We start from the raw sequence: 23,839 nt of genomic DNA, 5'->3' as shown, positions 1-23,839 counted from the left end.
TCTGAATGCACACAAAAACATTTCCAGGTGTGCTGAGCTTACTGGGGTAGAGAAATCAGACAGACTGAGAGACGCTCAGATTCTAACTGAGAAGTGTGTGAGTGGAGAAATCCTTGCTGTTGAGGTCACCACAAGCATCAAGGAAAATGTGTTATCCACACTCATGCCTGAAGAATGAATAGAAGTAACTCAGGAAAAGAAAGCGTCTGAAGGATTGAATGGTCAGTACCATGGGTGAATGGAGGGATATGATGGAGAAAGACACAGTGCTCAGCGGCGTGGTGTGTGGCTCTGAAAGTGCTGACACCACGTGCTACACCCTCTGGTTCTCTTTTGAGTTCAGGTCTTAGAGAGGATCGGAAGCCAAGCATGAGAGCCTTAGTGATCACAATTCCGTTAAGTGTGCACGATAGTGGCCAGTTACAGAGGTACATGACAAAGAACTACCCCAAATGGCAACGCTCAAATGCCCAGGTCCCAAGTTGACTAATCTGCCCAGAATGCAGCATCTCTGGACTCTGTCTCTCAACTTACTGAGCAATCGATTCAGCCTTGTCTGTACCAAGGCTTATTATATGGTGGCTGTCATCATTACCCCAGTCCACTGTGCAGGGTGGGGCATTTGTGTGATTCTGGGACAGGTGGCTTTGCTCCACATTCCCTCCTAGCTAGGTGGACCCCAAGCACCCATGAGACTGCAGCAAGATGTCAGATCCCACTCCCAGCTCATTCCTGTGTCTTTCTTCTCTGTGGAGATGAGCATTTATCAGCATGTGGGGGGGGGGTCTCCAGGATCATGGTAGGGTTTCCGGTAGCTCCCACTTTCCATCGTATAACTGATCCTATGTATCTAAAGTTCTATATCCATGGATTCAACCAATCCCAGACCAAAAATTTGGGTGGAAAAATCACATCTATACTGAACATGTACAGACTTTTTTCTTATAATGATTCCCAATCAATATAGTGTAATAGTTATTTGCATATCATAGATTATTGCATTTTCATGATCTACAGATGGTTTAAAATACACAAGGGGATCATGTGGGTTATAGGCAGGGGCTGCACCATTTTCACACAAGGGACTTGGACATCATGTATTTGAGTCTTCATGGCTGGGAGGATGCCTGGACCAAGTCCCTCCAGGATCCTGAGGGACACCAGGAGTTAGTAACTTGTCCTCATAACATATGTGCAGTCTTCTGGCCTCACATTTCCAATTTATTCTTGAAGCTCCATGGAATATTAATTGGTACTGAAAAAAAAAACAGATGTGCAGGATCCAGCCATGTTAGAAAGAGGCTCAGTTGAGGCAAACCTAAACAGATTATACGAAATGTTAATGTGGCTCCTAAGAGCATTTCATATGCTCCCGCTCATAAATTCAGAACAGTCTGGTAGGTCACACTTCCCGGATGTATTTGACCATGAATGACTTCTTTTGAGGCCATCCCAGAAGACTGGCATCTCATGGAGCAAACTTTAGCAACTGCTGGGATGAGCAGCAGAAGCAATGGAAGGTTCCCAGCATACAGAAAGCAGACTGCGGAAGAGACTCCCAGGCACTCTCTCGGGGAAGGAACAACATGAATAATTAAAGCACACGTGCATTTTCTGACTATGCCCAAGCTGGCAGATATGACTTAAAACAGAACGACATAAAGCCCACGATTCCAGATGAGTCCCCCACAGATTTGCATCCTCTGGCCTCTGTGTTCTCATTGTAGCCACACAGAACGGTCCCCAGGCACCCTCTTCCAGCAAAGCCTCACACACAGCTTTATGTGCATTGCCCAGCTTGCAAAAGCCAGTCATCTGTCAGGGTTTGTCTTAGATGCCACTGCATCCTCATCTCCCTGTTTGGAATAAGTTGCTGCAGCCGCTAGCACCCCTAAGCATCACACTTGTGTTTCCCTAGCACCAGCCAAGGCCAATCCTCCTGTCTTATGGTGGCACCTTGGTGTCACACATCATTCTTAAAGTATGAAGGCCATGCCAGACCTTTCAGACTCCCTGGAGTATATGTATGCAGCAGGTGTTCAAATACATGATGTCATGAACAAATGAGTGGAGGGCTTCCCGACATCCGGGTTTCCTTTGCCAATCTTATACTGATCAAAGTAATTCTAGCTACATAGCCTGGGCTCCGGAAAGGCCAGGACATCCCGGCCCCAGTGCTCTGGGCATACCCAAGGTTCTGGAAAGGTCACCTTTCCTGTTGCTGTCATCAGTTAACAAATACCAGAACTCCCCCTGGGAGAGGGAATAGCTTACCACACGTGAACTTGATAGTGCATGTTTGATGAGGGATTGGGTAGAAATGCCAGTGATGATTAGCACAAGCTTGGCTTTATTAAGTAAACACGACTGTGTAACATCTAACATCCTGTCAGTACCTGGAGGATCTAGCCTTTCCCTGGAGGCTTTGGCAAGCTGCTCAAATCCAGGAGCACTCAACAGAGAAAATGAGAACCACAAGAGGTGAGTGGGTAGCATGATCTCAGCCATCTACAGAGCAGGCAGCGGCTAAGCTCCCCGCTAGATCATCTTTTACAGATATGTGATGCCACAAACACCCTTATTAATCTATGCCAACCATACAGGCTGTGTGGTTTCTCATACAAGGCCATGCATGTAGAATAGTTATTAAGTAGCAGAGCCTGGACCCAAACCCACGTGTCCAGTTCCCAAACAGAGGGCTTAGTCATTGCATTTCTGTTGCCTATCATAGAAATAACCTTTCAGAGTGTAGCCAGAACTGCAAGTTGGTTTTTTCTCAGGAAATCTTTTACATGTGTACAGCACCCCGTGACCCTGGAGATGAAAAATAAGTCTGTTTTTAATTGGGAAGGCAGAAGATGATTCTTATTTGACTTTCTAAATAAGTTCAGCAAGTGTCAAACAGCGATGATCTGTTCGTTCATTCATTCATTTACCCAGCAAATATTTACTAAGCACTGCTGTGTGCTGAGTACTGAGTACCCTGGGGATACAGTGATGAGCAGAATTGTCTCTGTTGGCAGAGAGATGCCCAAGTGATAGACAAGGAAGAGGCAAACAAGTATATTAGCCAGATTGTTACAGATTGTGCTGGGACAAGAACTGAACAGGTTAGCCTGACTAAGGTGATGGGGAGGGTTAGGGGTGAGCCCAGAAAGGGGGGTGAAGGAGGCCTATCTAAAAAGTGGTATAGATAAATAGAGAGATACAGAATGTCAAGGTGGAGCTGCCATAGAAGACCTGCTGTAGGGTCATTCCAGGCAGAAGGACGAGCAGATGTGCCAGGGCCTGTGAAGAGGAAGTGAGGGGGAGGGGGAGGGGAGGGGGGATATTTAGGGACTATGTGGGAAGATTTTAAGGAGTGTGGCTGGAACATGGGACACCATTGAAGGTGAATAAAACAAAGGGATGGTTTTAGAATGCATCCTCAGAAGATGGGGGGATCCAGGTAGGATGCCACCTGGGCATGGTGGCACATGACTGTAATCCTAGCCACCCAAGAGGCAGAGGTAGTAAGAGAACAAGTTCAAGAATCAGCCACACAACTCAGTGAGATCTTGGCTAAAAGTTTTAAATGTTCGAAACAGAATAGCGGTAAAGTGCTTGCCTAGCATGCAGAGGCCTGAGGTTTGACTGTCAGGTCATTTTTCCCAAAGGGAGAAGGGTGGGATGGAAAAGAAGGAACAAATGAATGAAGCCACAAAGGGAGGGAGACAAAAAAAGAGGGAAGATAAAACACCTCCCATCAGGCTTCGGGAGTATTTTCTGTCAAAGACTACAGTCCTTCAGCCTTTGTGATCCACGTGGCTTCTTGTTGCAATTCTCTCTCCCTTCAAAGCATGAAAGCAGGGATGGATGCCGTGTAAACAACTGCTTGTGTTTCAGTAAAACTTTATTTGTGGAAATAGGTACAGACGCGAATTTGCCTATTGGCTATAGTTTGTCAGATATATTCCAGATCGTGTATTGAGTGACATTGGTGACAAATTCCCTGGGCTGCCACTCTTTGGTCATTTCTACTGGAGTGCTCCTGATGGCAAAAACAGAATGGTTGCACCTCCCCAAGGGGTTGGAAGGCATAGCCAGTCGAGAATCTATTTGAGGCTTCTTGCATTTTGTGTAAAAGCCAACATGAATTGCATACTCTAGACCAAAAGAGATTCTTTTGTTTGGATATAGAATAAAATTTCCCAGTTGTGGAGTAGGGAGCTGTAAGTAAATCACAGGGCTTCCAGAAAAGTCCTGCCCTGGGATTTGCAGGGTGCATGCTGCAAGGACAGGCACTGCCATCTGCTTTGGGCCAGGGAGGTACCTGGGGTATGGTAGCTGCTTCAGAGTTCTTTCTCTGCCCTCTATTATGCCACTGCTTCTGCTGCGTTGTCTTGGACCACATTTCCCCATGTATTCGTTCATTCCTTGATTAGTTTAATTCCTTCTTTTTATTTATTCCTACCTTCAATTCACTGCTTGCTTTATAAACACTACTCCTTTTTAGACTCGGTTAGGTACCAGAACTTTTTTTTTTGGCACGCGCGTGCATGTGAGTGTGTGTGTGTGTGTGTGTGTGTGTGTGTGTGTGTGTGATGTATGTGTAAAGGCATGCTTGGTATGGAAGCTAGAGTTTGATGCCGGGAGTTGTCTTTGTTAGGATTTCTATTGCTATAAGAGACACCATGACCATGGCAACTCTTATAAAGGAAAACATTTAATTGGAACTGACTTACAGTTTCAGAGTCAGTCCATTATCATCATGGTGGGGAAGCATGGTGGCGTACAGGCAGACATAGTGCTAGAGAGGGAGCTGAGAGTGCTACATCTTGATCTGCAGGCAACAGGAAGTGAATTGCCACACTGAGTGTGGCTTGAGCATATATGAGACCTCAAAGCCTGCCTCCACAGAGACGCACTTCCTCCAACGAGGCCACACCTCCTAATAGCGCCACTCCCTATGGGCCAGGCATTCAAACACAAGTCTTTGGGGCCATACCTATTCAGACCACCACAGGAGTCTTCCTGGGTCATGCTTTGTTTTGTTTCCTGGGAATCCTGTGCCCAAGACTCCCTAATTCAGCCAGTGTAGCTAACCAGCTTGTCTCTGACATCCCTTGTGTCTACTTCCCAAGTGCTGGGACCACAGGCCATCTGCCATGCCCTCACAGCTTTTCCAAGGGTTGTCTGGCCTTTGGGCTTTCAGCACCAAGTCATCTGTCCTGCCCCCCTTCTGAGTTTTTAATACAGCCGAGCTACCTATGTTGATTTTGAGCTCTGTTCTGATGTTGGCTACAAATATCTGATGTTTGCCTGAATGCAGTACAGGAGCCATGTCTAGTTTTACATAGTAAGAGGCCTGACCCAGCAGATTCCCTGTGTCCCATGTAAGAAACTACTCAGCACCCTAGCAGGTCAGCTCTAAATCCTTCCCAAACCCTTCGACTTAGATCCATGGTGTTGAAATGAGATAGCAAAGCTTTGTCTGTGTAACAGTGTTTGAATTTGTAAATGGAATTCATTTCTGCCATCACAACCATACAGCCAGGCTTAAAATTTACACCTCCTGCTAGATCAGTGGTTCTCAACTTTCCTAATGCTGCAACTATAGTTCCTCATGGTGTGGTGATGCCCAACCACAACTGTAATTTTCTACTGTTATGAATCGTAATGTAAATATCTGATATGCGGCCCCTGTGAGGGGCCGGGACCCACAGATTGAGAGCCAGTGTGCTACATGAATGATGGTCACAGTGAGGTATTAGTCCAATGATGACAGTGGTACCGGTGGGACACACTGGTGGATGCAACGGCCCCACACGGTGCTAGAGGCGGGGAAGGGAGAGCCAAGAAAGATGGTGGTGTTGCTACAGCCGATGGCAGCAGCAGTGGTGGTCCTCAGCAAGAGCAGTGATGTCAGCTCTGCTGCCAAGCCATGACACTAAATCAGCCCCGCTCCCTCTTCTGTGTTCTTGCCTCAGTGTCTACAGCAACATCCTGCAATGATCCTGGAGTCCCACAGAATGGGAGTCGGAGTGGCGACAGCTGGGAAGCTGGTGACTCCACGGTGTTCCAATGTGACCCAGGCTATGCGCTGCAGGGAAGCGCGGAGATCAGCTGTGTAAAGATCGAGAACAGATTCTTCTGGCAGCCCAGCCCGCCCACATGCATCGGTACAGAGCAGCTGCAGCCTTCTGCTCCTCCCTCCAGTCTTGGGGTTGTGGGCACCAGGCTTCTCCACCCAGGAGGCAGCTGCCTTTTGAGCCTGGGCCAGGAGTTTTAGAAGAGAGGAATGGTAGAGAAAACTAGTTTTCTAGTTTTCCAGTTTTCCTACCACACTCACAGGCATGCATGCATACACACACACACACACACACACACACACACACACACACACACACTCCACTACCAATGTTGCACTTTCAAAACTTATCTCACAGAGTTTTGAGCAAAAGCAGGCCTGTCCCTTTGCCTCTGGCCCATCTGTCTAGGTTGGATGGGTAGGTTACCCCAGGCCAGAAGATAGCAAGCAGATTCCATAAGCAAAAGGAAAGACATTTGTTTCCCCTCTCCTAAGGGATTGCTGACTGGCTGGACTGGGGTTCCTGAGATCTGCCCTTTGTCTTAAAAATCTCCCCATTCAACAGATGAAGGCTCTTTAAAAAAAGGCTCAAGGTCATGTTGCTTACAAAGGAAGGCAGCTCCATAATCCCACCTTCAGTTACCTGAGACAAGTGGGTGAGGAGACATGAAGGGAGAGGTAGAAGGAAAGGCAGAAAGAGAGATGCCAACCCCCAGGTGCTCACATACCCCAGGTGCTCACATACCCCAGGTGTTCACATGCCACAGGTGTTCACATGCCCCAGGTGTTCACATGCCCCAGGTGCTCACATCCACAGGTGCTCACATGCCTCAGGTGCTCACATGCCCCAGGTGCTCACATGCCACAGGTGTTCACATGCCCCAGGTGTTCACATGCCCCAGGTGTTCACATACCCCAGGTGCTCACATACCCCAGGTGCTCACATACTCCAGGTGCTCACATGCCACAGGTGCTCACATGCCCCAGGTGCTCACATACCCCAGGTGCTCACATACCCCAGGTGCTCACATGCCCCAGGTGCTCACATACCCCAGGTGTTCACATACCCCAGGTGTTCACATGCCACAGGTGCTCACATGCCCCAGATGTTCACATGCCCCAGGTGCTCACATGCCCCAGGTGTTCACATGCCACAGGTGCTCACATGCCCCAGATGTTCACATGCCCCAGGTGCTCACATACCCCAGGTGTTCACATGCCACAGGTGCTCACATCCACAGGTCCTCACATATTTGTGTCTCTTTTACCCCTGGGTAAAATGATGAACTCAGTTGTTGCCTGTGGGTGGGTGGCAGGTGGACTCAGAAGAGTAGAGAACTCATGGCTGTACATGTGCCGGCCTCACACTAGACATTTGCTAAGATAACCCCATTTAGCTTTTCCCTACAGCTCTCTGAATTTAGCACCGTTCCCTCATTATAGCTACAGAAACTGAAATAGACAAATTTGGATATCTTGCCCCAAATCGCAACGCTAAGAAACACAAGAGCCAAGATTCCCGCCCACACCAGGCTAAGCACAAAGCCTGTCAATTTCCCAACACCCATGCCCCATCCCTTCTACAGACAGCTTTAGGGGACATACTGTGACCTCTCCCAACCGTGCTCACACTGGAAGGGTTCTGTGGGAGTGCCATCCTGACCCCTGGGGCCTTACCTTTGCTGGTCCTGTCTCTGGGGCCTGGTGCTGAAAGAAGAAGACACTGAATAAATTTCCTTGGTGGAAGTGGGATTAGCTGTGTTCACCAACCAAAGAGGGCCCTGGAGCCAGGCCAGTGCTGGGAAGCAGTTTCGCAGGCACAATCAGACCCAACTGCAGGTGACGATCTGCATCCACGGGCTCAGTGGCCTCGGGGAAGTTGTTCAACTCAGCCTGGAGTCCTCACCCTGGAGGGAAAATACATATTTCCCTTGTGGCGTTGCAGAGAAACAACACACCTAGCCCTCATCTCATCAAATGTTGTCTCCTTTCCTTTTTGGCCCCAATTCCCTTTCTTTGTTTCCTATTTCAAATCCTTGGGGTCCCTTCCCTTCCTTGAGCTGAAATTTCATTGCGGGGAGCAGGGATGTTTCTTCTGGAGAGCATCCAGAGGCCTCCATGGCCACCTTCGAAGTCCTCTATTCCCTGAGGTATGGCCCTGTAGTATGCTTCCCAGAAAAATAAGTCCTGCATGCTCTAGAGAAGGCCTGTGCTGGGCTGGGCTGAGCTGATGGGCTACAGCTGGGCACCGAGAGGGGCAGTGAGGTTAATTCAGCTTTCATTTCGCATTCTTCCACATGCAGCCTCGGGGAGTGTTCCTTGGGCTACAGAATAAATGCCTTTGCCTCTTCTCACAAACAGATTGGAAATCCCAGTGATAAGCCCCTCATTTCCAGCTCCTTGGCAGTCTGCCACGAATGGAGCTAGCTAGCCTTCATGGCCCTGTCGTACAGGAGAGAAACAAAGAAAGAAAGCAAATATTTGTCAAGCATCATCTGGGGTGGATGCCAGGCTAGCCATAATCACAGTGAAATCAGTACATGAGCCTAGAGCTCTGGCTCTGGATTTTGACTTCCTGAGTTCAAGTCTGGCTTCACCGCAATCAGCTGTGTGACCTCACACAAGAGACTCAAACTTTTTGTGCCTTTATTTCCTTTACCTGTAAAACAAGAAATGGGTAGTATCTATCCTACACTTAGAAGCATGCCCAGTCAACACTGTAAAGTAGAAAACACCACCATCATCATTATCATCATCAGCATCATTAAAAATACGCATTTGGAGACTCAGAGAAGGGAAGGACATGTCCAAATTCACACAGCTAAAGAGCAACACTGTCATACTTTTGTCCCCAGGACTATGTGACACCAGACCGATGCCTTTCACCATGCTCACTCCTCAACATCCAGAGCTGTCAGCAACTGGTTCCTGCCCCGACTTGGCATCGTAGCTTACTGAGTTCCCCTGTGTCCCTCATCTGTCCCCAGTTGGCCCCTGCCCACCCCTGTGCTCAGGCAAAAGTTCCATAAAAGAGAGAAAACAAGGGAGATCGCTAGGGAAAACTCCATGCCAGTGTCTCTCCTGTGGGCCTGTCATGGAGGACACTATTCTCTCTCAGAACCGCCAACAGTTTGGAGGCTATCCCATACTCCAGAGAAGGAGGCAAACTATGGAGCCAGGAAATGCAGGCTCGAGTCTTAGAATGACAAGGTGAACTTACTTCACCTCTCTGGGCCTCCGTTTCCTCTTTGTATAATCCAGAGAGTACCCTCCATTCACCTCTCTGGGCCTGATTCCTCTTTGTATATAATCCAGAGAGTACCCTCCATCCTCACTCCCAACCTCACTGAATGAACTGTCAATGAGACTGAATGAGTGAACACTTCATCTGAGGTCACATGTCCTGCTCAAGTGTTTCTGAACTCAACATGGTTTATAGGATGCGTCTTTCCATGGAGAAGATACCCTCTTCATGAGTCCTCCAGGCTAAAATTCAGCCATGCTACGGCCTCTGTAGCCCAGCTGGGCACTTTGCCTTTTTTTAGGCACCCTTGTGGTCAGATCAGCAGTTTGCTAAGCAGTGCAACAGCTCAGCTCTGGTACAAGCCAGGAGCCATGCCTTAGTCCACCCTTTGGCCCCCTCACACTCCCCCCTGCAATGTCATTCCTCTCCTGGGTCTTCTGGTCACCTCTTCCATCTCCCTATGCTCTAATAGGCCCCCCCCATCCATTACTGAATTTGGTAGTGCCCTTGGTTTCCAATTGAAGCCATCAACCAGTCTCTACCAGCCTTCTGCTCTTGACTCCTTATGATCCTAGCATCTGCTCTACTCAGTGCCCTGTATCATAGCTGGCCCAGGATGCAGGGAGCTTTCTGGGACCTGCAGAGACTGAAGAATGCTCCTAGGAAAGTAGCTTCGGTGGGTCCCTGGCCACCTTCTCCTCCCATCTGTTGGGAAGCCCATCAGAAGAGGGTGGACACTGTGGGCTCCTGAGGAATTGTAGCGCACTGGTCCTGATGAGGTGCATACTCATCCTTAGTTTGAAAAGCTGGAAAGCATCTGGCTCCAAGAAGATGCCCACAGAACTGGCAGCCAAGGAGACCAGCAGTGCTTGGCAGGCAATCATGATGGTGTTTTCTGTTTCCTGTGATAGCCTGTATCATGGAAGATGCAGTGAATACCCATGAGGTTCTCCTGAATTCTGGACACAAGGCAGTGGGAAGATGCCAAGTAGTAAATATGCCTGACAGACAACGATGACACCATTTTGACCATGAAACCTCTCTACACTAAACATCACAGACACTGCCCGCCCCAGGGGAGACATCACCTCTTTTTACCACAAATGAAAAATATGCAAGCCCGGAGAGGTTAGGTGCTCTCCCTAAGGTCACAGTCAGGAAGAGCCAGGTGTTTATTTAAAAATAATTTGCTGAAGCTGGGCGGTGGTGGCACACGCCTTTGATCCCAGCACTTGGGAGGCAGAGGCAGGCAGATCTCTGTGAGTTCGAGGCCAGGCTGGACCGATAGCCTCCAAAACAATACAGAGAAACCCTGTCTCGAAAAACCAAAAAAAAAATAATAATTTGTTGAGAACTGAAGATGTAGCTTAGTCGATGGAGTGATTGTCTAGCATGCACAATCCCCAGCATCATTTCAAATTAGATGTGGTGGCAAAACCACCTGTACTTGGTGGTTTGCACCTGGGAGGTAGAGGCAGGAAAATCAGGAATTCAAAGTCATCCTTCACTATGTGGCAAATTAGAGACCAACCTGGCCTACACAAAGGCCCTATCTCAACAATGACAGTAATAATATTGTTATTATGTATAGAGGTGAAATGTACACAATATAAAATGACCTATTTTTAAGTGACCAGGTAAAGGGGATAACCTTACCCTTACCTTCTTCTCGCCTCAGCTCCTTGCGGAGGAGACCTAACTGGACCATCAGGAGTCATCCTGTCACCAAACTACCCAGAACCCTACCCACCAGGCAAGGAGTGTGACTGGAAAGTGACCGTCTCTCCAGACTACGTCATCGCCCTGGTATTTAACATGTATGTACCTTTCCCAGGGTGGGAGACCAAGGGTTTCGAGAAGCTAGGGTGTTCAGGTGAGTACACACAGGTGTGTGACAGAGTTCTCAGTTTCAAGGAGATGGAGACAGAGCCCGAGATGGGCGGGGTGTCCAGTGTCAGCATTGACTGTCTTCTCTGTACCATTGGCCCGGTGTCTACAGAATCCTTTCAATAGTTTCTGAAGCAGCTAACATTTTCTCTTACACTTCTGAAGCTAATAAAATCAGGAAGAGCCCCATCTGGGCCCCCTTTCCCTTCCCCCATTGCGTGCCCTCTCCCCAGGGCCTCCCTCCATCCTGATGCCTTGCAGGTCTTCATGGCCCTCCCACCTAACCCCTGCACTCCTGCCCCCACTCCCATCCCATTCACAAGCAAGTCTCGGTAGATCTGCCCTATCTCTCCCTGCTTCCTCCCTCCAGGGGCACCCAAGGCCACTAAGGCCTGGGTGCTGCCCAGCAGTCCCATTAGGAACATTTCTGATGAAAACAAACAAGCAAAAAACCTCCAGCATGGGCTGGGGAGATGGCCCAGTCAGTGTTTGCCCTACAAGCCTAGGGCTCTGAATTTAAAAGGCTGGAAATGGTGGCACATGCTTGTAATCCCGGCACTGGGGAGGCAGAGATAGGCAGCTCCCGGGGGCTCCTAGCCTAGCCTGCTTGGCAAACTCCAGGCTGGTGAGAAATTGTCTCAAAAAGCAAGGTGAACAGCCCTTTGAGGAACAGTGCCCTAAGATGACCACCAAATGTATGTGCACATGCCAGTGAACTCCCACAAGTCTTCATCCTACTCGTGCCTGGCTTGAGCCTTTATCTTGCCTCACAATGAGGACCTAGTCTTCACATTGATCACTTGGCCCCATGTAGCCTTCCAAGGTACTCTCTTATGGGCAACTTAAAAGCAAAGAAACAAACAGGTCCCTTATTTTTTTCATTCTTTAATAAATCTATCCTGCTTGTACATCATTCTGAATTTCTGAATTTGGCTTCTCCAAGCTGGCCACCATCCATCCTGTGGCCAGGGCTCCGGTCAGACTGAAACTCAGGTGGCTTCCTGAACTCAAAAGACTCTGCCATGCCCTGTAGCCTCACCCCTGCTTCTGCCTCCTAGTGACTTACTTTTTTACCTTCTTGTCTCATTGCTGAGAGTCATCTTCTTCCCCAGAATAATCTCAGGCTGGACCACCATGAAAGCCTGAGTGACTCCCTCCCTGGAGACTATACATATTATGGACCTTATATTATACACTACTGGCCATTCTGTACAGTCAGGAGGGTGACCTACTGTAGCATGATTTTGGTTTTAAATGAGTAAATTTATTAAGCATACAGCAAGCCAATACAAAAGAATAAATAATGAGTGAGCGAGCAAATTGTCATCAAATCAGGCACTCAAAGCAGCCAACAGAAATCAACTGGGAAACCCATTTAAGGCAGCTACCTGGAGTTCCCAGCAGAGCCTGTCCCAGACAGAGCATAGTGTCCAGAAGTGGTGAGGTATTATTCAAGTGAAAGAAGAAAGAGCAACGGGTAGTGATAGCATCTTCAAATAAGACACTCACAGCACCCAGCAGAAACCAACTGAGGAGGCTGAAGCAGATGAAGTTCCAAGTGAGCTTTCGCTCCAGCTTTTGTTCCATGGATGAGTGTCCCATGACTGTGAGCTTTTGCCCAGTGGGTGAGCATCCCATGACTGTGAGCTTGAGTGGACAGACTTCTGCCTTCTCTTCCCCACTGTAAGCACTTTTGCAACATAGGATAAACAATAGTGGCTTCAGTTGAAAATGGCTTGCCTTCTAGTGATTATCAAGGACACAGTGATTTTACTCCCTGGCTTTTTACTCTCGAGCTGTTTTGCCCTCCCCATCACAGAGTTAGGGGATGGCTGCTAATTCCTGCATAAGGGGCTTGGGGGGGATGCTAGGATCTGAAATGTGGGAGTGGGGGATGCAGCTCCACTTTGAGAGTCAGCTTCTCAGTGAGCTACAGCAGCACACAGCAATCTACCAATGTCGTGAACATTACGCTGGAAGACCCTCTGCTGCTTCTTCCAGTACCAGCTGCTTCTGGAAGACAAGGCACGTGTCTAGCATGCCCCCATCCTTGGCGCCAGACACATCTGAAGAGGGCTCAGATAAAAATCCAATGACATGAAGAAGGTAGGGGCAGACAGGTACAGGAAGAAAAATGCTGCTTCCGCTGGCACATGGTGGCTCATGCCTGTATCCCCAGCTCTGAAGCAGGATAGCAAGGAGGTCAAGAGCAGAAGGCCAGACTGGGACACAATGTGAAATTGTCTCAAATTACAGGGGAAAATGAGGTCATTCCACAATTCATGACCAAGACAGACTCAGCCAGAGACTTTCCCTGGAGACTTTTGAAAGAATGGATAGTTTCCAGGGCAAGAAGACCATGTCACCCAGAAATAGGAGACAGTCTTGCAGTCAACACCAGAGTGGGAAGATTCCATGGATAGAGGACACACATCTGCTTCCTAGACTCCCACTCTGTTTCCCTAATTACCTCACCCTCTTGTTGGAGCCTGATTGAGGCCCCCTCTCCACACCACTCGTAGGGTATAAGGGCCGCTTCATTCGCAATCCATAAAAATGGTAGGTACATCCCAGTGTTCCCATCGGTTCCTGGGCATGAGTGCCTTTGCATCAGAAATCTGTTTTCTGAAAACACATTTACTTCTCTATTATTTTCATCTTTTTTACACTTGACTTGGTATAAATTGCCTTTATTGGACACATGCTTGAGAGCAGAATCATGCATCAGTGAGCTGGTCCACATTGAGTTATCAGATAGACCACATGGAGTTCCAAGGGCAGTGAGCCAGTTAACACAACACCCCATCAGGGCATGACAAATGCTAAGACGTCACTTCTCTATGTCTGTCATTTTCCACTCTAGGCAGATATGGTCAGCTTGCAGCCTATGGGCCTCATGTGTCCCACAATAGCTACGAATGTGGCCTGACATAGTTGTAGATGACAACAATTATGTCATCAAAAGCTTAGATGCTCCTGCTAGGTGCCTTAGGGGAATAAATTACATCCATGAACTCCAGTTCTCAATTTGCTAAACTAAGAAAGTTTTTTTTAGAATGGCTTTTCATCCCATACTTGGGGCAGGATAGCTCTGAGAGACAAATCTAAAGGTGTTGATAGGACCCAAGTTGTGGCAGATACTGAAGAGTTCCATGGCTGGCATGAGATAGAAGGAGAAAACTAGGGTTTTCATGGTGTCAGGTCCCTGATGGAGATTGTTCCCTGGGTAGCTCTGTACTCTTATGAAAGTCAGTGCAAGCTAGCATGACAGCAGAGCACCTGAGTCGGTTAAGAGCTCTGGGTTCAGACCTGCCAGTTTCGCCCCTTCATGTCTGGAGTTGGCAACTAGCTTTCCCTCCTGCATGAACAAAACCTGAGGTCTTTGGCTACAGAATTGAGAACACTCAGACTAGAATGTGCCACCAGTGCCCCAAACTACATTTAGTATCATCTTCCTGACTGGAAAGTCACCAGGGCCTTATCTCTTCAGACTTCAGGCACAGATCCCATGGGATGATGGGCTTACTTTCTGGGAGGCCCCAGCGAAAGCCTATTTGACCTTACTGGGGTGGGGATGGGCTGTTTTTGTTCTCCAGATTTAACTTGGAGCCTGGCTATGATTTTCTTCACATCTATGATGGACGGGACTCTCTCAGCCCTCTCATAGGAAGCTTCTATGGCTCACAGCTCCCAGGCCGCATTGAAAGCAGCAGCAACAGCCTCTTCCTCGCCTTTCGCAGTGATGCATCTGTGAGCAATGCTGGCTTCGTTATTGACTATACAGGTAAGGGCCTGGTGTTAGAGAATTCCAAGGGTAGGGCCAGCGGGCCCAACAAAGGAGGAGCAATGTGGTACAGAAGGGAGGGAGAGAGGCTACACCACAGGGAGCCTGCAGGTCCCTTAAAGAGTATGTCTTCCCTGTGGACCCTTCCACACCCTCCCCCACATCCACCCCCTGCTGCCACCATGGCTTAGTCTCTTATATTCACATACCTCAGGGCTAAGAAAGTCTGGTACTAGCTTTCTTTTGGCATCCTACTTCTGTTTTCAAATCTCTATTTCTCTTTTCCCCTTCTCTGTAAGGGCCATTCCTAACTCTACTTCAGCATTGTACTTTCCCTTGATACCCATCAGCTGATGCCTTCCAGGTCATTCCCTACATTGTAGGGGTTCATGTTGAATCTCAGTCTCCCTCTAGAACACAGCCAGAGCCTCACACCATCTTGGGAAACTGATCATGCCTTACTCCATCTTCTGTTGCTATAACAAATCCCTGAGACTTGGTACTTGTTAAAGACAAAAAGATTATCTGGCTCATAGTTTTAGGCTGAAAGTCCAAGATTGGGTCTGGCCTTCTGGTTGACCTCTTCTGAGCTACTCAGTGATAGAGAGAGCAGCACCACAGTGGAGGGAACTCATGCATCAGAGATTACATGGCCAAACAGGTAGTTAGGAAGCTGGAAGGATGTGGGAGCAAGGCTGTTCCTATAACCACCCACTATAACTAAGGCACCCTTAGAATTGCCTTAATCCTTTACAAAGACAGAGCCCCTGTGACCTGACCACCCCCCAGGAGATGCCACTTCTTAAGGGTTTCACCAGCACCTCAACATTATCACACCAAATACCACGTGACAAACTTTGGGTATGTAGCCAAACTATCTCACCCCACATGGAACAGCCTGTGAAAATCTAGGGTACTAGTGCTTGGGGGCTGGCACTTTGTCATAGACTGGTTACCATCTGATACATACTGATGGCATCTTGTTATCCTTCTGGCTCTCCCATTCATGTACTGCCATTGAATTTTGGAATTAGGTCAATGAATAACGGAGAGGTCAAAAGGAGGAATTGTGGGGAGTTTTCTTATAGATAACACATATATTAGATAATAAATATTTCACTGTCATAGGTTCTCAGCTCTGTCCTTGTAGGGCTCAAGTCGCCATAGACAAAAACTTAAAGGAATCAGCATATGCACTTGTTGAAACCTCGCTTGGGGAATGGCAGGATTCGATGTGGAGATAACTCAGTCAGTAAAGCACTGGCAGATGCAAAGACCTGTGTTTGGATCCCAAGCATCCACATAAAAAAACCAGGGAGCAGAAGAGATGACCCAGTGGGTAAAAACATATGGAGAGCAAGTATAAGGATCTCAGTTCAGATCCCAGTATCCACCTTAAAAACTAGGCATAGCCACCCACCCACTTGTGACCCCTGTGCAGTAAGGGACAGAGACAGGAGGCATGCTAAAGCTTGCCTAGATGCCAGCCTAGCTTAACCATCAGCAAGAGACTGCACCTCGAGAGACTAAGGTGCAAAGTGGTAGAGTGGGACACCACATGTCTTCTTCTGGTGTACACTCACACACCAGTGTATACATATGCCACATGCAAATGTGCACACACTACACACCAGTGTATACATACACCACAAACTAATGTGCATACACTACACACAAATGTGTACATATGCCAAACGCAAATGTGCACACACTATGCACAAATGTGTACATATGCCACACGCAAATGTGCATACACTATGCACAAATGTGTACATATGCCACACACAAATGTGCATACACTACGCACAAATGTGTACATATGCCACACACAAATGTGCATACACCGAGCACAGACATGACCATATGCCACATGCAAATGTGCATACACCACACACATGCATATGTATTTTAGGTCTGTTTTTTATAGACACTCAGCTCTGCCCTTGGAGAGCTAAAGCAGCCATGGGCAAAACAGAAAAAAATATGCACAACTATGTGTCAATAAAACCTCACAAGGACCGGCCAAGGTCCTTGCCTGACCAAGAGCATAGCCTGCCAGTTAACTGAATTAAGTTCATGTTCACTACTTAGCAATTGGGTGACCTTAGGTAGGTTATTTAACCTCTCATTTCTTCATTTATAAAATAATGGCAGGAAAATTCCTTCAAAGCAAAGCTACAAAGCTCAATGATCCTGTGCATTAAAGTCATTGACACAGTACCTGGCATGTATCAAATGCCCTGCACTATTCACAGGTTGTTAATAGTGAAGACAGTGTTCTGGGCTCCCAGACACTCCACACATTTTTCTACCCCATTATCCCTCTTCTGACTTTATCTTCTTCCTTAGTTTTCCCAGACAGCATTACCCAAATCTGAGCTCTATTTCCCCCTTGATTTGTGAACTTGGCAAGTTATCAAGTTATCTAGTTATCTTCTAGAACATCACCTATGACATAGGACCAATAAAAATTATGTTGCAGAGGGTTAAGATTCAAAGACTCTGTGTGTGTGTGTGTGTGTGTGTGTGTGTGTGTAAAAGAATGATGTATTGGCCTAATGCCCAGAACGTACCAGATACTCTAGAGATCCTATTCTCTTCCTCTTACTATCATCTAAGTTCAACCAGACCTCATCAGTCTGTATGCACAAACAGATTCATGTTACCAGTTAAAAGTAAAGTGTTTCTGGCTCACATTTCCCTCTTGCATAGTGTATGGCTTCAGTCACCTTGTAAATTGTCCTTTAATTAAACCTTTATGGTGGCCCCTGGGAATACCGCATATGTGTTCACAAATAACGCTAACCAGGATTGTCACCTAGTCCATGTTTATCAACTGTCAGTGCTTTCTGGTATTTCTTATCCACCGACTGGTTTGATGCCTTTCACTTGACATGTGCAGTTCTAGAAGATGCGCAGAGCATGGAATGCAGGCTGTGTTCCCAGTAGTATTCTTGCCACAGGAGCAGGCCTGGGGAATGGACATCATCTTGTTCTCTTGTCTTAGTTCTTTTCCTGTTGCTATGAAAAATATGCTAATGAGAGCAAGGAGAAAGGGTTTGCTCTGACTCCCGATTCAAGGGTGCAAACCATCACAGCGGGGAAGGCAACATGGCAAGAGTTTGAAGCAGCTGGTCAAATCACATCCACAGTCAGAAAATGGAAAGTAGGAGCATACTACTGCACAATTCCATTTTCCATGTCTGTAGCCCAGGATTCCACAGAGGGCAGATCTTTCCACCTCAGTTAGCTGAATCAAGATGATTACCCAGGCACACCTAGAGGTCCATCTCTCAGGTGACTGTCAAGCTTACCATTAACACTAGCATGACACCTCTCTTCTTCGAGAACCAGTCAGAGGTCATCTATCCACAATTATCCACATTCCCATCCAGAATAATCATACACTCTGGTGTGTGTGTGTGTGTGTGTGTGTGTGTGTGTGTGTGTGTACTCTCTCTACATGACCATGAATGTGCACATGTGTGTCTATAGACACACATGTATACTGTGTGTACACATGTGGAGACAATCAGTAGATGTCCGGCATCTCTCTCCATCTTGTTTTTTGAGACAGGGTCTCTCACTGACTTGTCCACCACACTGTCTGCCCATTGAGCTCCAGGGATTCTCCTTTCTTCATCTCTCCAGTGCTGAGATCGTAGGTGTGCACCACCATGCCCAGCCCTTTTATGTGGGATCTGGGGATTGAACTCAAATCCTCATGCTTGTTCAGAAACACTTTACTAGCTGAGCCATCACCCCAGCCTGACTTTCCACTGTTCTAACTAAAGCTTAGAGCCAATCTGGAATATCTGCAGCTGCTCTGCTCACCCCACTGCTATGTCATCCTGGACATTGTTCTTATTTATTCTTCTCTTCATTCATGTTTTTATCTGTACCCTAATTTCCCTGTCTCTCGGTCTTTCTATTATATAAGCCTTGCCAAATTGAGGGGCACACCCCAATGACCGAGGACATCGAGAAAAAGATAGGCCTTGCAGAGCCCTTTGAGCCCCAAGTCAAGTCTCAGTGACGCTAACTTCTCTGAACTGTGTTCTTCTGTATAAAATAACCCCAAAATTTCACTCCAGATGCCACCAATATCATATTTATGCATCTTCTTCACTTTTTGACTATTGTTCCAGGATTTTGTTCTTAGAAAGATCAGGAATAGAACTCACCCATGAAGACCAGAGAGAAGCTGTTTCTGTTTCGCTGCTCTGGGCAGCTTGGGTTTTATTTATGACCATGATGGTGATGTTTCAGTCATCCTGTTTTATTATTTACAGCCAAACTCTGGCCAGCTGCAGATCTGTTTCTGGTCCTCATTTCATCTGTCACCAGCTGAATGGCTTGGGGACCCATTCTGCTTCTCTGATCATCACATTCTTCACATAGCTCTTGAGTGTGAATGTACCTGGCTCTGCCTGTTGAGGACACAGATGAGATGACAGATCTGGAAGGGCTTTGAGAATGACACAGTGATATTCCAATGTGCGGGGCTGTCATTGTTGTTATTAGTGTGATAGCACCCATCCTCTTCTAAATGTGAGTGAATATGAATACACAATGGATTCTGGAGTGGGAACTACCGATGAGCTTCTTGGCTGGCCACGCCTCTCGGTATTTAACCAGACAATCTAGCAATCGGTTAGCAGGCCTATTCTCTATGCCACACATGGCAAGCCCTGGACTTAGTTCTGTGGTAGTTTCTAAGGATACAAGAAGACTAGATAATTGTCTCCCAGCCTCCAGGAGTTTGGAAGTCACTGGAAATAGATGCCATTGCCCAACCTACACAGAAAATATAATGCACATTATCACAGATTCTTCCAGAGAGAAAGCCTAATTTGAGAAACTTGCTCAGACAGGGGAACATTGAAAAGCGCAAATCAGCCAGTCATCATTCTAGCATAGAGTGGGAAGACGTTCATGAGTTCCCACCCCTCAGTGGGACCCAGGGACAATTAGTGACTTCTGGTTGAAGAAGAGTCAGTTTCCTTTAAGGATAAGTCTCCGAGTGAGCCAACCATACTTTAGTGGATGACCCCATGTATGTATATATACTGGAGTACATAGATTGGGGTCATAGGTTAGTCAATAAAAAAAGAGGACATGAAATTGGAGCATTGAGGAGGTGAATCTGGGAGAAGTTAGGGTTGGGATGAATAAAATCAAAATATATTATATGAAATTCTCAAAGAATTAATAAAAATATATAATATTTTACAATAAATAAGAGTGTGGGAGTAAGCCACAAAGAATAAAGGACATTCTGACATAAAGGGGCAGTTATAGCCAGTGGGGGCGGGGCAATGCTACTGCAGCAATTGCCCCCAAAACACAGTTGTTTAAACAAGATGGAATTTTATTCTCCACCCAGTAAAAGAAATCAGGAGGCTGTCATGCAGGGCTCGTAAGGTAACTTCACTGTCTGTGTCATCTGGTCGGAAAGTATTAACCAAGGAGAGCACCAGGGGAAGGAGCACTCACAGCAGTTTCTGTTTTTTAGAGTGCGTGTATGTGTGTGTGCTCACATGCATGTGCATGTGTTTACACAGCCATGCCCATGCATGCTCATATATGCACATGCATGTAAAGGCCAAAGGCCAGCACCGTCACATGTCTCACTCAGTCACTTTTTACCTTAGTTTTTGAGACAGGGTCTCTCATGGAACCTGGAGTTCACCAATTTGGCTAGACTGGCTAGCCAGCAAGCTCCAGGAATCCTGGCTCCACTCCTCCTGGCACTAGAGTTACACGGCCAACTTTTATTTGAGTGCTGGGGATCTGAACTCAGGTCCTCATGCCTGTGTGGCTAACACTTTACCCACTGAGCCATCTCCCCAGCTCCAGTTTTAAGGCACTGCCCAAAGAAGATGTCACTGTGAAGGCAACATTGACAAGGCCTGATCTAAATGAGAGGGGAACCTTACCCAGCTGTGGGGACGTACTGTGCACAGAGGCTTGTGCGTCTAGAGAAAGTCATAGACAGAACAATGGGGGGTGCTGTCACAGAGGAAACGATAGGAACTGCACCTGCAGGGCCTTGTAGTCTTGGGAGGATGCTTGTCTCCTATGAAGAAAGCAGAAGGTCTAGCTTGTGTTTTCCATCTCCTAAGCCAGACCTGGCTGCCCAAGAGCCTGGGATATGTAGGTCTTACCTGGTGCCCTGGGAACCGTCAGTCAAACCTGGGTTCCATCATTGAAATTGGAAGGGGAAGGGAAAAGCAGGTACCACAGCGGATTCAGACTCCGTGTGAGCTTGGTTTCAATTTCTTACTTTCAAATAGGCTTTGACTCATTTTGCATTTATGGCCACAGTTCATCATATCTCTGCTATTGGAATGTGGGTCACCCCGTGGCCATTTATAGGCTAGAGCCTCAGGCCAGATTTGATACAGGGGTCAGGGTGATGTACCACGGGGCACACAAGGATGCTAAGGAGGGGCCTTTGCCAGGCTAGAGAAGGTTCTCTGGGCCCAGTGAGCCCCAGCACGACACCCAGGACTGCTGCATGCTCAGCTGGGTGGGGAAGACTTGAAGAGCAGGGAAATTAGAAGGGCTCAAATGTAAGAGCTGATGGACATGACAGGATTATAGACCCTCGGGGTCCTGTCCCATCACTCAATGGGCTGACTGGCAGCTAAGTGACAGCCTCGAGCAATGACTTCCATGTGTATATGCATTCTAAAAGATACCCAGGTGACAGGGACTGCCCTCAGCAAAATCCTCCCTGAGCCATTCATCTCTGAACTCTGCTATCTTCTCTTCCAGCCCTCCTTCCTCAGCTCCACTCATTCGGTGGCAGAGCCCTTCTGGCAAAGTGGCTAGCATGTTAAGAGTCATACCACATTCTTGCCCCGCATTGACACTCTAACCCAGCCCTGAGGGCCTGTGACAGCTTCCTGGTGCCATTGGGCCTCTGTGTCCTGCCACTGCCTAGCTGACAGTCCTGATGACGAGAATGAGAAAAGGCTGTCACGAGTAGAGTAAGGGCTGCCTTTCAGGACTGCTTGGAATTTCTATGGGGAGAAAGGCCATAGTGTCAGGTCTTCTTCAGATACCTGGGCCCCAGCTGGTACCCGCCGCACAAGAATGGTACAGAGAGGTGTCAGAAGAAGAAATGGCTTGGGGACATCCGCAGTTGTGTGCCTGGGAAGACTGTTGTTTTATTTCTGACACAGTGGCTGTCCCTGACTCTACTGATTCTGTATCTGCCACCTGCGCCACCTCCTAGCCCCACAGTCAGCACCATCCTGCTCGGGTTGGGGCCTGGCAGGACCTACTGTCCCACTGGCACCTGGCTCTGCCACTGCCACCAAATGTAGTTTTTTAACTAAGTCTCTGTCATTCTATTTACGAAAAAAGACTAGGGAGTCAGCTGTTGGGGTGAAACCCTGCTAGCTTAGAGGGTTTGAGAAGCAACCTTTAATCCCAGCACTCTGGAGGCAGAGGCAGGCGGATCTCTGTGAGTTTGAGGCCAGCCTGGTCTACAGAACAACTTCCAGGACAGCCTCCAAAGCTACACAGAGAAACACTGTCTCAGAGAAAGAGAGAGAGAGAGAGAGAGAGAGAGAGAGAGAGAGAGAGAGAGAGAGAGAGAGAGAGAGAGAGAGAGAGAGGAGTCTCTCCAGCCATGCCAAGCCAAAAAGACCATGAATCTCCAAGTCCCTCCCTACTCCTTCCTGTGCACCTCTATCCATACTCCTGGCTCTTCAGTACTCTACGGCTAATTCCTGTCAACTAGTCACTGGCTCTGCCCTCTGATCCAAGGTTGATTTTATTAACACAGTCTCCAGGCTTCACAGAGCGATCAAATACACCACAACAAAGGACACCCAAGAGTCTAGTAGCCAGTCAAAAAACACCATTACTTCAATGACTGGGCAAACACTTGGTATCCAGTGAAGACCTAGAAACCCATATTGGAGCTTTTGAGATCACAGGGGTTTGGGGCATCCAGCCAGAGGTGGGATGAGATTTTCCTCGTCCTCCCTGAGTATGGGTTAGTGACCTGTATGTAAGCCTGTGGAGCACAGATCAGCTCCACCCTCAGGCTAGCACAGTGGAAGAAAGATCTAGAGAAAGATGATTCCAAATACTAGGTGCTGCCGGATTTGTGACTGGAAATAGGAAGCCAAGGAAACCTAGCCTGTTCCAGCTTGGGTTGAGAGAAGAGCCAGGGGCTGGGCCTGAGTACCGATTCCTACCTTCCCCCAGGATATGGGCAGTGGCATGGGCTCACTGCAGGCAGAGTATACTTGCTCCCCTTGGGGAAACCAGCAAAGATGAAAAAGAATATCCAAGGTGAATACTTCAATTCCTCCTCTGTGGGTCACAGCAAGAAGGACTGAAGAGGAGAGGGTCAACCCTGAAGACCATTCCCAGCCCCAGACCTCTAACAAAGTTTTGAGGTGTTTCTAGACATACAGGGAAATGAACTGGTAATATCTAGACTTCTGTGCTGCTTGTAAATCTCTAATGAACCTCCCCCCACCCTCCAATCTCCGGCTCTGTCCATCTGTCTGGTTTTCCAGAAAACCCAAGGGAGTCATGTTTTGACCCTGGTTCCATCAAGAACGGCACTCGAGTGGGCTCTGACCTGAAGCTGGGTTCTTCCATCACCTACTACTGCCACGGAGGCTACGAGGTTGAGGGTGCCTCCACCCTGAGCTGCATCCTGGGGCCTGATGGGAAGCCACTGTGGAATAACCCAAGGCCAGTCTGCACAGGTAAGAACAGCCAGGACCCTAGGGGTCTAAGGGATGCCTGAGACGGATGGTGAGCAGAAGGCTCCATGGTGGGGGAGGGGAATCAGGGGGTGGCCTCAAGGGGACTCCTATGAAGC

At 47.7% G+C, this 23,839-nt stretch overlaps 1 protein-coding gene across 3 annotated transcripts in view; it reads left to right on the top strand.

Moving 5' to 3' along the window:
* Csmd2 (CUB and Sushi multiple domains 2) overlaps positions 1 to 23,839 on the top strand; it is a 558,343-nt gene that overhangs the window by 434,924 nt on the left and 99,580 nt on the right. For all 3 annotated transcript variants that reach the window (XM_040756596.1, XM_040756595.1, XM_040756597.1), the window contains 4 exons: positions 5,970 to 6,161; positions 10,993 to 11,131; positions 14,798 to 14,985; positions 23,529 to 23,723. In XM_040756596.1, the coding sequence (XP_040612530.1) occupies positions 5,970 to 6,161; positions 10,993 to 11,131; positions 14,798 to 14,985; positions 23,529 to 23,723 (714 nt within the window). The remainder of the gene's footprint in view (positions 1 to 5,969; positions 6,162 to 10,992; positions 11,132 to 14,797; positions 14,986 to 23,528; positions 23,724 to 23,839) is intronic.

This window comes from Mesocricetus auratus, unplaced genomic scaffold (genome assembly GCF_017639785.1).
Source record: "Mesocricetus auratus isolate SY011 unplaced genomic scaffold, BCM_Maur_2.0 Super-Scaffold_100014, whole genome shotgun sequence".
Lineage (NCBI taxonomy): Eukaryota > Metazoa > Chordata > Mammalia > Rodentia > Cricetidae > Mesocricetus > Mesocricetus auratus.
The sequence above is the reverse complement of the archived record's forward strand: the minus strand, read 5'-3'. Positions and strand labels throughout refer to the sequence as shown.